This window comes from Squalius cephalus (genome assembly GCF_949319135.1).
Source record: "Squalius cephalus genome assembly, chromosome: 8".
In the NCBI taxonomy this organism is placed as follows: Eukaryota; Metazoa; Chordata; class Actinopteri; order Cypriniformes; family Leuciscidae; genus Squalius; species Squalius cephalus.
The window spans coordinates 9,588,281-9,603,947 of NC_137129.1; the positions used below are offsets into that span (position 1 = coordinate 9,588,281).

At 36.3% G+C, this 15,667-nt stretch overlaps 1 protein-coding gene across 8 annotated transcripts in view; it reads left to right on the top strand.

The window, feature by feature from the left end:
• The window catches only part of elmo1 (engulfment and cell motility 1 (ced-12 homolog, C. elegans)), an 89,967-nt gene that overhangs the window by 27,662 nt on the left and 46,638 nt on the right, over positions 1-15,667 (top strand). For 4 of the 8 annotated variants that reach the window (XM_079880146.1, XM_079880142.1, XM_079880144.1 and 1 more), the window contains exons 2-6: positions 9,673-9,804; positions 10,423-10,463; positions 12,726-12,798; positions 12,912-12,962; positions 14,956-15,125. In XM_079880146.1, the coding sequence (XP_079736272.1) occupies positions 9,727-9,804; positions 10,423-10,463; positions 12,726-12,798; positions 12,912-12,962; positions 14,956-15,125 (413 nt within the window). In that variant the 5' untranslated portion in view covers positions 9,673-9,726. Of the gene's footprint in view, positions 1-1,562; positions 1,805-9,672; positions 9,805-10,422; positions 10,464-12,725; positions 12,799-12,911; positions 12,963-14,955; positions 15,126-15,667 lie in introns of those variants that run through there. The other 4 variants (XM_079880141.1, XM_079880143.1, XM_079880147.1 and 1 more) reach the window with 3 other exon arrangements.

Below are 15,667 nucleotides of genomic sequence, written 5' to 3' on the forward strand. Positions count from 1 at the left end.
ATTTATCACAGTAAAGGCCCCAAGAGGACACTGTTTAATTTTAGATGTGCTCATTTTCTGGAAAAATGTGTGGCTCTCTTTCTTCCTCCTCATTTGTCTCTCTTTCTCTCTAGCTGGTCTCAAAGACCCTGACCAATTTTACCAGTCAGTCTAAACAGCGATGGTTTGATGTACCCGACCACGCATGAATCTAGGCCAGACCCAGCATTTTTCATTGACCAGCTCTCCACTGATCTCTATTCATAGCTTGAGGGAACCCAGTGCCACTTCAACAGCTGTGAGAGCAGGGCCGGCCGGCCCTTAGGAGCCCACAATGGGTGGAACCGGCATATGCTCCTTCTCGTTCACTAACATGAGCCAATTTAGCCATCCTGAAGCTTTAATGGGAAACGAGATGTTAAGCAGTTCTTGAGTTTGCCACCCAGCTGCTGCTATTGCATCAGAAACAACAGAGCATGCTCCTTGAAATATGGTGAGAGGATGAGCAGATACGGGAAATGAGAGTAGCCGGCCCATGCTGTAATCAGCAGCCTTTGTGCTCGTTTCCTTTTTTAATCCTTTAAAATGCGCCATTGTGATAATTAGCACACTGATCATTAGAGCTATTTGTGAGTTGCACCAGGCATCAATTTCCGGGAATGTCATTCTGCCCATGCAGCCAGTCATAATCTGAGCATGTTATTTTTCCACTTGATGGGTTGTTTTTTAATTTTGTTACCATGGCACTATGAGTCAGTGACAGTCGTGTCAACTTTGTTTATGTGGGCCGCACATGTATCACAGGGGGATCGTTTGAAAAGACAAAGAAATTTCACACAGAAGTGGATTGCTTTCATCACACATTATTTGTACTCAAGATGCAGAAGTGTTTATTGAATGCCCAGCCGAGTTATTTGATATTATATACTGATATTATTTTTAATATTTGATTTAATTTTTTAAATATTTTATAATTTTTTTTTTTTTTTTTTTTTTTAGGACCAGATTTCCACTTATTCTTATTACTGTAATGCAGAAAAAAAGAAGATATATTTATAAATCATGGTTTTAATCAGTATCGAAAAATCAAGCTACTTTTATTCTGATTTAAATGGGGAAAAATTTGGGTTAGGATGATTTTCATTACTGTATTAAAGGAATTTGTCTCAGATTCTTTATAACAGTAATGAGAATTATGAATGGAAATTTGTCCCATGAAAGTCGTTACTGTACAAAAAACATCATAACAGCAGAAAAATAGGTTTCATTATCTTTACATAAAGTATCATTTCTTTCATTTTCTTTTACAGACATACACATATCATAAAAACTACTTCCTCCTATAATGACCACACAGCTTTATTTTGACAGATTATTTGTCTTCCAAACGCTCGCACCAAATCATCGCTTTATCTCAAGCAATCAGTGCGTCTCCATATTTCCTGTTATTGTCCGACGTTTTCAGATAAGCCCAGCCAGGACCCGTGTGGTCTGTTTCCTCCTCACGTCTTCAGTTGTGTTGCGTCTTTGAAATTTGCCGCCTTTTGTGCAACTGTGGCCCAGCAGTTTCCTCTTCTCATGATGAACGCCTACTTCCTCCGTCTCTTTCACCTCTTTTTCTTTATCTCTCTGTCTTTCTCGCTGGTTAAGACAAAGTTTGTGTAAAGTCGTGCGATAAATACGGGCACAGTCTTTATTTTGAAGTCTTTTGTTTAATGATGCATCTCTGTGCGGAGACAGCATACTGTACTGCTGAAGAATAATCGGCTTAAAGAGCTGGAAACATTGACTTGTTCGACCAGCTTCTAGTTGTGGGGGTTTCCGGGTAAGTTTCTTTATGCTTTCGGATGAATCCGGGCCGCTTAGGGTGTGGCTTTGGCCACTGGGGTCAGCTCTGCGACCCCCTAATATATCACTACAGGTCTATCTGTGAACCAGGCTGCATTTTTCTTTTTGAAAATCTAAATGCAGTGTTGAAACTTTTCATTTGGTCTGTTTGCTTCTTTGAGGTGTCTCCATCCAGCAGACAAGGCAATCGGCCGGCTTAGACGTTCAGAATGTGCTTTTAAATTATATTCAGATTTGATTTGAGATGTTTTTGACCTGTTGAGTGACATTATCCACACTGTACTGCGCTGTGTATACTAAATGCATTCATATATTTCATATTTCATATACCTATTTTTTTTTTGTGGGTGAATGTTTGTATTAACATTATAACTTTAATCATTACAATTTCATAGGGTAATTTTCTACTAGGAAGTGTAGTTTCCTTAGGTACTAGTGAAATGCAAATGTGAGGAGTTGGAGATGTGGAAACTGTTGCTTAGCTGTGACAGGATATCCTGGTTACTGAATGAGACTTAGAGGACCTGTTAGAGGACTTGTTTTGACACTATAGACGCCTGCTGCGGCTCAAACTGAAAGAAAAGAGCACAGAATCTGTCTACACTAAAACTAAATATTTCTCTTTTTAACAGATCATTGTTAGTATTTAGGAGAGGAAACGGTTAGTTTGTGTAAAGTGTTTGATTGTAACGTAAAATGCCTGTTTTATGTCAAAACATCATTCTTGGCTGATGTTCATCTCTCATTGTTTCCCGAACAGAGATTATACTATGAAAAAAGCACCTTTGTACTACCATATTGTTTTAGACATTGAATTATGGTATAACCATGGTTTTGGGCATGATTATGGTAATCATTCAAGTACCATGGTATCAAAGTATCATTATATTACCATGTAATACCATCACTGTAGTATTTTTGTAAGGGTATTGTTGGAAACAAAAATATGGCCATAAACACTTCAAACTTAACTTAAATTGTACAAATCCCTCTCTAAGGCATTATTTAGACAGGCAGCAAAAACAACTCAAATTTTCTTTAAAAAAAATATACTTTTAGATTTACTTTAATACTTTTAGTATGAAAAACAAACAAACATGAAATCCAGTGATACAAATACATGATGTGAATTCTGAATTAGTTTTCATTCATTCATTGATTCATTCATTGTTTATTAATATGTATTATTGTTGTTGCTGTTATTAATATAATATTAAAAATAATTATTTATTAATTTATTATTATTATCATTATTATCATCATTATTATTATTATTATTATTATTATTAGGAGTAGTAGTTGTAGTAATAATAATATTAATAGTTTGTTTTTATCTATTAATATTTTATTATTATTATCATTCTTACTACTACTACTACTACTACTACTACTACTACTACTACTACTTCTACTTCTACTACTACTACTACTACTACTACTACTACTAATAATACAATTCTTTATTTGATTTAATCTTATTTTGTGTCTCAAGTCTGAATGGTCAGATCTGAGTAGTTTTGGTCTTTCAGGATATGACACGTATGTAACACAATGTGTGCAGTGTTGTCTGAAGCTGTGTCTGAATACACTCATTTTCACTCACACTTTCCTCATTTGAATAGTGAACGAGTCAGTGGTTTCGCACAATACATGCATGAATGTGAAAAATGCCTGTTGCGTATGTTCGTCATACTCTTGTGAGTTCAGCGCTGAGGGGAAGTGTCATGTTAGACGTGAGCAGAGTCCAAGTCTGCGATTTCCCATTTTCTCCTTCCACACTGACATCTCCACTCAGAATGTCTCTTGGCACCATGCTGATATTTACATCATTACTATAGCAACCAATGGAAATACACCAGATATTGACTATGTATAGGCTATGTGTCTCAAAACGGGACGTGTCTTAGACTGGACCCACAGTTTTGTCTCCTCAGTCTCCACAAAGCTTTTGTAGCAACATGGCACAGGTCAGACCTGCAGGGTAGAAATGAGAGCCGGCTGGCTCAGTGAAAGAGAGCGAACGTGAGTAGCAATAACTCAGTAGCTGTCTCGCGTGTCTTTGTTTCTCAGCACAGATAAAGCTCGCTGCTCCTTTGTAGACCCTGACGGTGTGGGCCCTCTGTGCTCTGGGACCCTTTGTAGAGGTGTCAGATGAATCACTGGAGGGCTCTTTTGAAATCTATACAGGACGTGGGCAATCCAGGGAAGGGAAACCTGGAGAAAGTGTGACCTTCTGAGCAGTCTTTCACTTTCTTCTCGCAACTGACAGACTGCAGCTGTTCAGATTGGTAATGTTGTTCTCTCTGCAGGAGTCAGGTCTTAACATTTAAACAGCACTGGGCATGTCACACTGACAACCACATGCTGTACCGTCCATGATACTCGGCATCTAATAAAGGTAGTCTTTGTTTGACCTCAAGGATGAACTGGCTGTTTTAGTTGGATAATGTACTAGTGTTTTCCTTTGGGTCATTTGTTACATTACTGATCATTTTACAGTTCAGTTAGATCTTTACATAATATCAGTAATGAAACATCATGTCACTGCTTGGTTTGTAATTATGCTTTAGAGTGGCCTGCAATTACTGCAGTTATTGTTATTGCTATAATTTGTCTCTAAGGCCCTGTTTCCACCTGATGTTAAGATGTGTTTGTCGATCTGATCACAAGTGGATGATGCTAAATACAGGTGTAAATGGAGTCTAAAACGTTTTGAGCTTGTCCACCTTCGACCACTTCCAGAGTTAGTCGAAAACGCATTCACCCGGATTGCTTTCGTAGACGCTCATGTGGTGGAATGCTTTTGAACAGCCACAAAGACCAACTTCTGACTTGTTGCCATGGTTTGTCCAAAAACATGGTATTCCAAACGCATCCAAAATCATGGTATTGCCATGTTCCATGGTATTATATTGAATTTAGGATATGTACCATTTCCTAAAACATTGTATTGCCATGGTTCCTGTCCTAAAACAACATGGTATTACCATTGCACATGTCCTTAAATAAAAATACCATGGTACATGTCCTAAAGCATGGTATTGCCATGGTATGTGGGAATTGCCATAGTATATGTTCAAAAACATGTTATTGTCATGGCACATCCTTGAAACATGGTATCGTAGTGGCATGTGTCCTAAACATTGTATTCGCCATGGTACTTGTCCTAAAACATGATAATAACATAGTTCATGTCATAAAACATGCTACTGCCATTGAATATGTGGGTCCTTCCATGTCAACTTAACCAGAGCTATACATACATAATACATAAATGAAGAAAGCCAAAATATGTCAGCTGATTTTTTTTTTAAAGATGAATGTCTGAATAAGTAACGTTGAAACCAGAAATATATCTTGTTTCCCTCTATTAAAACAATTGCATAGAACATGACTGCCCAAAATATTGACTGCCCAGCAATTGTAATTTTGACCCCAGTGTAAAAAATTGTGTATTACATAGTAAATATTTATCTAAGATTTCAATATTTTCACTTTCATTACTATTTTTGTTTGTATTTCTGTAGATTTATACAATCAAAAAAAATTACCTCTGGAAATTTTTTTAATTTAGTTGATTTGACACCATGTCCAAAATCATGATGTTGCATGTCTAGAAAACTCTGTTATTTTAATGTGCAGTGTGAGAAAGACAATCTAGTGTAAAGTGTTCCTCAACTTCACGTTTCCCCACAGTGAAGGTTGGAAGTTTCACGGAAACTGTTGATTGATTAATTCGGTGGGTTTTCCAGAAGGAAGTGGAATAGAAGAGCAGGAGATGCTCTGTGTGTCCCTGCCCCCCCCCCCATCCCATCCCATCCCATCCCATCCCATCAGAGAGACAGAGACATCTCTAGGCCTGCCTGTTTATCTGACGGGTCTATTAAGCCCTCTGAAGAAATCAAATCCCTTCTGTCAGTCTGTTTTCTTCCCGGTTTCTTTCATCAGCATTATTGTGTAGGTTTAAGAAGCCATGTCGATCAAAAATGTAAATTTGTTTCGCATCAATTGGGCTTTTGTTTTGTAGAACTTTTTGATAGACAAGAAATGTGAATGTTTTTAGCCTTACATGGCTGTTGCTTGTGTCCCACTGGCTTTGTGGTTGTATCCACATATCCAGCATTTCATGCTTTACTGTTATGTCAACATACAGTGTGGGATTAAACCGCTTGTACTTGAATGTTGTAATAATATCTGCATGTGTTCTATTCTCTTGTAGTGCATTCTCTATACATGTGAAACCCAGAAAAATAAGTAAAAAAAGAAATACTTATAAGAGATACTTATTTTTAAAGCACTTTTATTACCCTATTTGTGTTTAAGTGTGCTCAACACGCATTTTAAGGCATAGGAGGAATATTATCATTCATTCTTTCATTCTCATCTGTGTTTTTTTTTTGTTTTTTTTTTCACTGTGAAACATAAAAGAATATATACTCATGCTGAGCAAACCAGGACTAAATGTATAATTTTCTTCATATAATCAGTGTCAAGCAATTAAAATGGTTATGTTAATCGAATTATTTTCAAATTAATCACACATCAAATTTTGCTGAGAAATCACCCCCAAAATATAAAGTCATTATTGTGTTAAATGAGACGAGCATTAAAAAGACATTACAAAAAGAAGCTTTAGAGAGAAAAAATAGTTTGAGTTTGTTTGATTCAACATCAAATTGACATAATTTACACACAAACTTTTATAGGTTGTACTGGGCATGATTGTGTTCTTCAAAATATCTTCTTTGTTCTGCAAAAGAAAGAAAGTCATATAGGTTTGAAACAACATGAATAAACTCTAAATAAGATACTAAAACTGCCAGTAGGTGGCAGTAAATGTCTAAATGCATAAGTTATCGAGTCATTCATTCGATTCGTTCAAACGGCAGATTCATTCAGGAATTAAGTAAATAGGTGTGTTCGACTTGAAGTGGCGCCTTGAAGTATCATGAGAGCAATTAGAGGACAGTCTGCTTTCGAGATACTTCAGACCACTAAATACTAAAGTACTTCTAAGCGATGTAGTTCCTTATGATGAGAGGAACCAGGTATGCTGAGTATTCTGTTCTTTTTATGGTCGCATCTTGTGACCTCATGTCCTGTTTTGGGTTCGTTTAGATGTCTTTGGTCCGTGTTACGTTCATATTTCAGTCGAACTGCACCAGAGTTTGTTTGGAAGCAAAAAGGTGGGCCTCAGTCCGCTTGTTTGGTGCGCACCATGGGTTCAGATGGCAACATTTACGCTTGTTAAAATGAACCGCACTAACAGAGTAATCACACCAGCATTCGTTTTACTCTAACCAAACCTGCCAAGTGTGAACATACCCTATTCATCTTTAGTATGCATTGTGGCGTGTTTGTTCGCACTTCGCAGTGTGATACAGACTCCGCTGTCGGTGGAAAATAAAGAGTAGTTTGTGCTCTTGTGTACAAAAGTTGCCTCTAGATTAAATGTAGCTTCTGTTTCTCTCAATTTATGTTTACAGTATCTCAAATCATATAAGATTAAAAATTCAACTCAGTTTCAAACAGGAGTGCAGCTAGTCTGTCCATTTGAACAACAGCTGAGAGCTTTACATAAAACCTGGTTATGAGATTTATTGACTTCTGTCAAATGAAATCATGCCATCTGTAATGGGGAAACTTCTTACAAGGAATGAAACATTTCCAAGCGAACCACCCTGGAAAGATGCAACTTCTGATGGAACAGCTGCCATAGCAACAGAGCCTGGGTAGTGTGTGTGGAGATTATTATGGGATGAGTCATGGCAGAGTGACATGGCAGCTTGTTTGAATGGGTTGAATGAATGCTTGTTTCACAGGCTGCGTGTGTTCTTGTTTTCTCTCCAAGAATCATCCCCATGCATTATGGAACGGGGGATTAAAAATGTAACTGGGTTTATCCACAAGGACCAAAGATGATCCGCACTGTCCCGAGTGTCAGGAGTACTAAATAATTTACAAATTGCTTTTGTGTGGATGGATGTCACTTTATCGACTCGCCTAACCTTTTCTTTACTGTTCTATTGTGCTTCTGCTGTACCTTTTATGATACTTCAGACAATTATTTATCTTTAAATGCTTATGTTATTTAGTACAGGCCAGATACTTAAGGAAAATTGAGCTAGAATTAACTTATAGTTCGACTACTAGTTATAAAGAAAAAGCCTGTCTTTAAATGATTAGTTAATGTGCTTTAGAGAGAGATTTGCTTTTCACTGTCACTCACACTGATACTCTGTATTTCTGTCTGAAAATGGGCTGAAAGAAAATAGTCCAGTCACTTCGGCCAATAGTCTATATCATGTTAAACAACATGTCTCTTGCTCTTTTGAAATAAAGAGTTCAGTATACTCTAATCACAATACAAAGCTCCCCTCAGCAATCCGCCGAGACCAGAGAAACTAAACTGCACAAATGAGCCATTTGTCAACATGTCAAGTTGTCATCATTATGATGTTACAACCATGAGCACATTAATATATGACAGTCTTTGTTTACATCAGTGAATCAGCATCTTGGCCCACTGAACAACACTGTTGACCTTTGAGGCAAGCCAATAATAACAGAAGTCTGTTACATACTAGAAGTCTTAAAGGTACAGTTGCAAAAATGTCATGTTTAATTCTAAGAGTCAGAGATTGTAATTTTACATAAGAAGCTATTGAGTTTGTTGTTGTTTGTTTGGATTGAAAACCACATTATGACCTACTATGTATATAATTAGTACTTTACTACAAGACTATAACCAAGACAAAGTAAACTTTAGCAGTGGATAAATTTAGCTTGTAGATGTGTCAATGGTTCACACTAAAACCACCAGGGTTTATTGAGATGAGTAGGTGCTATATATATTATCTGATGTCAGTTGATCTCCATAGTTTTAGTTTAAAAGCAAAGTTCAGACCTAATGTAATAAAAGTGTTTAAAAGACACAAGTATGTAGATCGTACTGCAGCGAATTGCAATTAAAATGTCAAGTATCAGACGTCACAAAGGAAGAATGTTCTTGTTCAGAGTGGATCTCTCACACGGCACCAGCCAAAGCTTTGCATTCCTGAAATTCATTTTCAAGGTTTTCCAGAAGAATTCCTCAGTGTCAGCTTTTGCGCAGTAGCAGCAAGTTATCTAGTGACAGAAAGAGCTCTCTGATCTGACCACGAGGTCAAACATGCTTTTTAGCCAAATATATGGAAGTCTGTTGAGTCGCTGTAACAGATAAGGTGGATGTTAAAAGACCATATATAATATTTATGACTATAAATGGTCATTAAATTAATTGCACAGCAGAAATGTACTTAAGTGATAATTAATCTTTCACACTGTTAATATAATTTAAAATAATATCGTATTTCCATATATGTATATGGAGTATAATCAGGAGATAATTGTTTAAAAAAAATGTGTGCTGTCTTATTCTTAAGCGATCTTGAGTGTTGTATAGAATACAATTTGTCACAAAGCTGCAATCATTGGCTTTGTTAAAAGACAGCTGGAACCAAACCTAAAACATGGCTTCACACTTTTATCTGGGCTTTTAAATATTTTAAATACACAAATTTCAGCAGCTCAACTGGTAGAGCATGCCATTATATCATTGCTATCAATGCCATTATATCTCTATATTGATAAAATGTATGATTTGCATGCAGTTTGTCTAAAAAAAAATGTTGAGCCGGAACTCTGTACTTTAAAAACTGTAAAAATGCTGGTATTGTTACATTTTTAGACGCATTACCAAAGTACTGGTACTTTTGACATCCCTTGTTGTACTAATCAGTTTTCTGAAAAAGAGATGTTTGATAAATTAGTATGCGTAGTATGACCCAATGTCTCCCTCTACAGGCTTGGATGACAGCCAGGCATCAGTGAGCGGCCACATCCTCCATCAGCGCAGCCATGCCTCCCCCAGCAGACATCGTGAAGGTGGCCATCGAGTGGCCGGGGGCCTTCCCCAAACTTATGGAGATTGACCAGGTCAGTTCCTATTGCTGACTAAATCTCCTTGTATATGCATGCTTGTATATCTTACAGAAGTGCATTCTTGTTTTTTTTACCATTGTAATATATTTTTTTACATTGTTCAATATTTAACCCGTGTTTCTTTCCATACAATGACATTTCATGACCACGGCTGTTGATATCAGAAAACAAAACATCAATAAGGGACAACCAGTCCTCAGTGATTGTTTGCTCCACAGAAGAATAAGTTGTAGGGGTTTGGAACAACATTGTGAATAAATAAAGATTTTCGCTGAACTATTCCTTTAACATGTGAGCGAAAATGCCCTGCAGTGCATGTGTGAATGATGAAGAATATGTGCTATAAAAACTATTGAGACTAACCTTGGATAAATCCCCCTAAAGTTCTTTATTAATCATTCATCTTTATTTTGCAATTCTTTATTCATTCTTTGTTGTTTTCCCGACTTGACTCAACCAAATGTTTGCTCAAAAGTTGTAGAAACTGATGTGAATGCAGCAGTTTTATTGGGTATGAAGAATGTTTTAGCCGTAAAGAAATAAGGTAGAATATCAGTTCTAAGACTAGAGGAAAAAACAAACATTTTTCTTGTTTTGTTTTGTCTGTTGCAGAAAAAGCCTCTCTCAGCCATCATTAAAGAAGTGTGTGATGGGTAAGTAACAAACCAATTTTTTGTGCATTCATACCAAAGTTTGTGCAAACTTGACATTGAAATAGACAATTCACGTGATTCGTGCAAATCCGAGGGGAATGTATATCTGAAGGGAACTGTTTCGAAGGCATTTTCTTTTCATCTTACCTTTGTATGATGCCTAATAGATCTTATTCAGAGCAGTGCCATAACAGGTATGAAAGGGAGGTTGTGAGGGATAGACTTATTGTGTTTTCAATGGCATCCGCTGTGTAAGGTCCTAGATTACTTTGGCTTCTGAAATTTTTGCAGTGTTTCTTTGGCAGAACAATCCAAAAACACATTAAATAAAAGTACAACCCACTGAAGAGATGTATCTATCCCTCACAGCCTCGCTTTCATTCCCGTTAAAAATCTAAGATTTCATAGCGCTGCTATGAATATGGTCTATATGAATAGTAGTGTTCCATATGCACTTCGCCAAATGATTTCAGTTATTTCAAAGGTCCTTACAGACTACAACAGCAAAAGAACCAAAACCCATAACGACACTGACCAAGCAAATAAACATAGTAATCAATAGGATAAAACCGTCAAATTATTTCCAAAAATTATGTTTTTTTATGTACGGAAAGCACACACACTCTTTCTCTAGCTCTCTCTCCAACTCAAACGCACACGCGTACAGTACGGACACACACTCTCATAGAAATGTGTTGTCAGCATTGCTCTGACAATTTTATCAGTAAGAGTTAGCAACTTAAAAGCTACATGACATTTCTCACTAAGGTGATGACAACGCTGTTCTTGAAGCAGATAAACGTACAGTTTCGCTATAAGTAGAGACAACTAATTTGACTTTTGAGAGACACACAGACTCAGGTAATTACTCTTGCGCTTAATCTCTCTCTCTCTCTCCCTCCCTCTCCAATAACTGCATTAATGACTGCAATCTGCTATCAGTGGCTTAAGTCTCTATTAGGGGTGCACGATTCAGAAAATGTCACGATTCGATTTGATATCGATTTTTAGGCTCAAGATTCGATTCAAAATCGATTTTCGATTCAAAAACGATTCTCGATTCAAAAAAACGATTCACAGTATAAATGTTAGGGGTGGGAATCTTTAGTCACCTCACGATCCGATCCAATTCCAGAATGATTCTTTTTCTACTTTATCAAAGACTGCGAGAGATCTATTAAGCTGCATTCACGCACGGATCTCTTTTGAAATATAAGAAGTAAAGTGGTTTGTCCTGTCCGTTTAATCCATAACTGGCTGTGTTTACGTTAATTTTGCACAAGTATATTAAACCACTTCAAGGAGTCGCACAGCCGCATGCGCGAGCAGTCTACACAAACAAAGCGCGCGTCAGCATTTGAAATTGAAAGCAGTCTTCTGTTAGTGAGGTTCATATTTTAAATATACAAGTCCACTGCATTCCAAACCACATAAATGATGACTTCGTAGAGCATTTGTAAGGAAAATACCGAAAGGCGAGACAGCACGCTTCAAGTGTAACGTAACATCAAACAAAGCGCGCGTCTCTCACAGCGCATCCTTGAAGCCTGTGAATGTCCTAGTAATTCGCTTCAACCTTTCCGAACTTATGAAAGATTATTTTACGGAAAGTTTGATTGGTGTAGCCTATGTATGTGTGTGAGGAATTGGAAGAAAGCAGATTACGGGTGTTTCTAAAGCAAACTCAGCGTCATCACATATCTGGTTAAAAACTAAGCTCAGAATCGATTCTTAAATTCTCAGAATCGATCCAGAATCGTTGGAGAGAGAATCGCGATGCATCAATGGATCGATTTTTTTTCTCCCACCCCTAGTCTCCATTACTAGCTCTAAAATTACGTTTTGGAATCAGCAACGGATGCTTGGGATTAGATGCGCAAGAAATTAGTCCTACACACAAGAGCGTTTAAGGACACAAACCTGACAAACACCTTGAAACACATCATCTAAACAATGTTTTGAGGTGTGGTAACAATAGTACAAACAGAATAATTGACTCCGGGTCATTGAATTATTGAAACATTACGCACACCCGAGGTGTAACGGCATTACCTCCTAGAGTGTGCATTATAATTCTAATAATTCAATGGCCCAGTGTCAATTATTCCTTGCATAATATATAGAAGTTTCCACTGTTATTTCCAAGAAATCCTTTTTTTTGCCTGTCAAGAGTTTGCATTATGCTGATATTGTTTTTGTTACACAGCAACAAACATCACTGTATAGCAATCTCAGATGTTTAACTGAATCTTCTTTGACTAGATGGAACTTGCCAAACCCTGAAACCTATTCCCTGCAGAATGCTGACTCGACCAACTTCTACATCACCGAAAAGGTTCATTGCAAAATCTCGAAAAGAAGCTGTATTGCTAAGCTCATTCGTTTTAAAAAAAATTCTTATAACAATGCCTCTTCTCCTCTTATTTTTCTTTTTCTTTTTAAACCCAGAATCGCAACAACATCAAAAACGGCTCCATTCTGCGGCTTACTACGTCTGCTGTAAGTAGCACATTTGAGTTTACTGATGCCAGAAATACATACTCTATATATAAAGGCTACATCAGCAGGAGGAACCTGCCTTTATCCTCTGAAGCCCTGTCCCATCCAGCTGGGGCCTGTAATCCTTCAGATGTGAGGGGTGAAAGGTTATATCACCAAAGCTTCCTAAAGTGTCAGGCAGCAGCTGAGAAACAGTCTTGCATGACCTGTCAATGCGTAAATGTGCCCAGCTGTCATTATTTTCACTTCTTTTCTCTCTGCCGGATACAGAAAATGTTGGGAATGGCTCTTTGTTATAAAAAATGTATTGTCGCTTTGGAAACACATTACATTAGAATAGATCTTTCATTCAGAAACTGCTTTTTTTATGACCTATCTGAATTTGCAGCTTGGGGATGATGGTATTTAAAGCTGATGTCTGTGACATTTGAAACCGTCCCCTCCAGCATAATGACAGCAAGGGCTGTTTCTCTTCCTGTGATGTTTTGCACCAGCCACCATTGATATTTAACAGTCATCAGTCCTCTGTGTGGCTTCGATAGGTTTCATAGAAGAAAGCAACGGTGTTCATGATTAAGCGTATTATGATGCTGTGTTCAGTTACATTGGTGCAATCACAGTGTTTTGTTTTTTAAGATGATCAAAGCATGCAAGTTTAGTTTGAAGGGAAGAAAGATGGAAATAGTTGCCCCAAAAAGTTTTTGGACTGATGCCACACTTTAAAAATATATGAATGTTTTTGCATTAGATGCAAAATATCTAAAGCAAAGTTTTTGCTTTGCTTTTGCTTTACATCAGAGGTGGCTTAAATATTTTTTTTTACTGAATATTTACTGAATTTTTAAATCTGTGTCAGATCATTCAAACAGTTTGTCATCAATTTGACAAAACCATTAGAATTTTGCTTAGTTCAGAAACACTTCCATAGTAAAGGATGCTAATATGGTATAGGAATGACAAAACATGGGATTATTGTTCATTAAATGGAGTGAACAGATTTGATAAAAAGAAAGCATGGTAGAAAATGTACAACCCAATCTATCAAAGAGATTGATAATGGTTATTTGTAGATAAATATAGTTGCTGCATGTAGTTTAATAATGGATAATGAAACATATCTAGTCATATCTAGCCAAGTCTAACATACATATATATATATATATATATATATATATATATATATATATATATATATATATATATATATATATATATATATATATATATATATATATATATATATATATATATATATATATATATAATGTTTAATATAATTAATTAATAATTAATTTATAATTAATTAAAATCTTGTTGAATGTCGAAACCATAAAAAAGTATTTTTCATTACTTGAAATAAAATAAATTTTAACTGAAATAAAATAAAAAAACACTTTAAACTTTTTTTATTTCAGCTAGTTGAAATAAAATAGTCAACATTTCTAGGCAACATTTCTCCTTTCTATTTGATTTATTAAATAACAAACTAAAAATGAAACAAAAAAACTATATAGGCATATAAAAAAAATGACAAAAACAAAATTACTGAAACTTGAACTAAAATTTAAAAGAAAACAAACTATAAGAATAAAAACGAATTAGAATTCTTAATAAAAACTATGACAGTATCACAATTCTACTAAAATATCTCAAATGCAATGATATTCATTGATTTTTTTTAAAAGTTTGTCTTAGATGTCGAAATACTTTTTAGGGGCACTGCAAATGTGGAAATTTATACTATCTAAACTAGTTTTTAATTTATTTGAATATAGCTCACATAATATTTTATTTATAATTAGTAATCGTCAGTATTGAACACACACTGTCACGCTAAATACTGTTGAATGAGGCAATCATTGTTGATTCAGCTAGATTTAGAGAAATATAGTCTCGCCTTCTTCCTTGAGTTGTGTGACTGAAAGGCCTGACCTCTTACATGAGTATCCGTCACCCTCTCACTAACACGCCTCTTCTGTGGCCATGGTAACAGGCCCAGATGGCCCAGCAGCTGCACGAGCGCATCCAGTCGTCCAGCATGGACATGAAGCTGGACGCTCTGAAGGATCTGGCCAACTCTTCACGAGACATCACCTTTGCTCAGGAGTTCATCAACCTTGACGGCATCTCGCTGCTCACACAGATGGTGGAGAGCGGCACAGAGTAAGTAACTTGTGTTTGTTCCTCTGGCTGCCTTTCCTCCTGTCTCTCTGTTTTCATTACAGTGCTCTTGATATTCACTCATTGGTTTGTTGCCTTAGCAGGGCTTAAGCAAATTAAAACCCGAATAAAGACTTGGCCAGTGACTTGCACCGTACGCTGTGATGATGTCCATTCAAATGTCTCTGAGATGTTGTTCAATAGGAGTCTTCAAATCCCAATGAACTAAAATAAAAGTTTGGGGTCAGTAAGATGTTTTTGTTAAAGTAAATCATAGTTTTATTCTGCAGGGATGCATTAAATTGATTAAAAGTGACAGAAATCTTTTTTTAGTCAAATCACCTTTACCTTTATTTAAATAGTACTTTATACAATACAGATTGCTTTACAGTGATAACAGGAAAATGATACATTTTGGCTGGTGTTTAGCTAAAGTCAGTTTTGTAACATTATAAATGTTTTTACTATTTCAAATAAATGTTGTTTTGAACTCTCCATAAAATTGATCCTCATCCACAAAAATATTAAGAACTAAGCAGCAACTG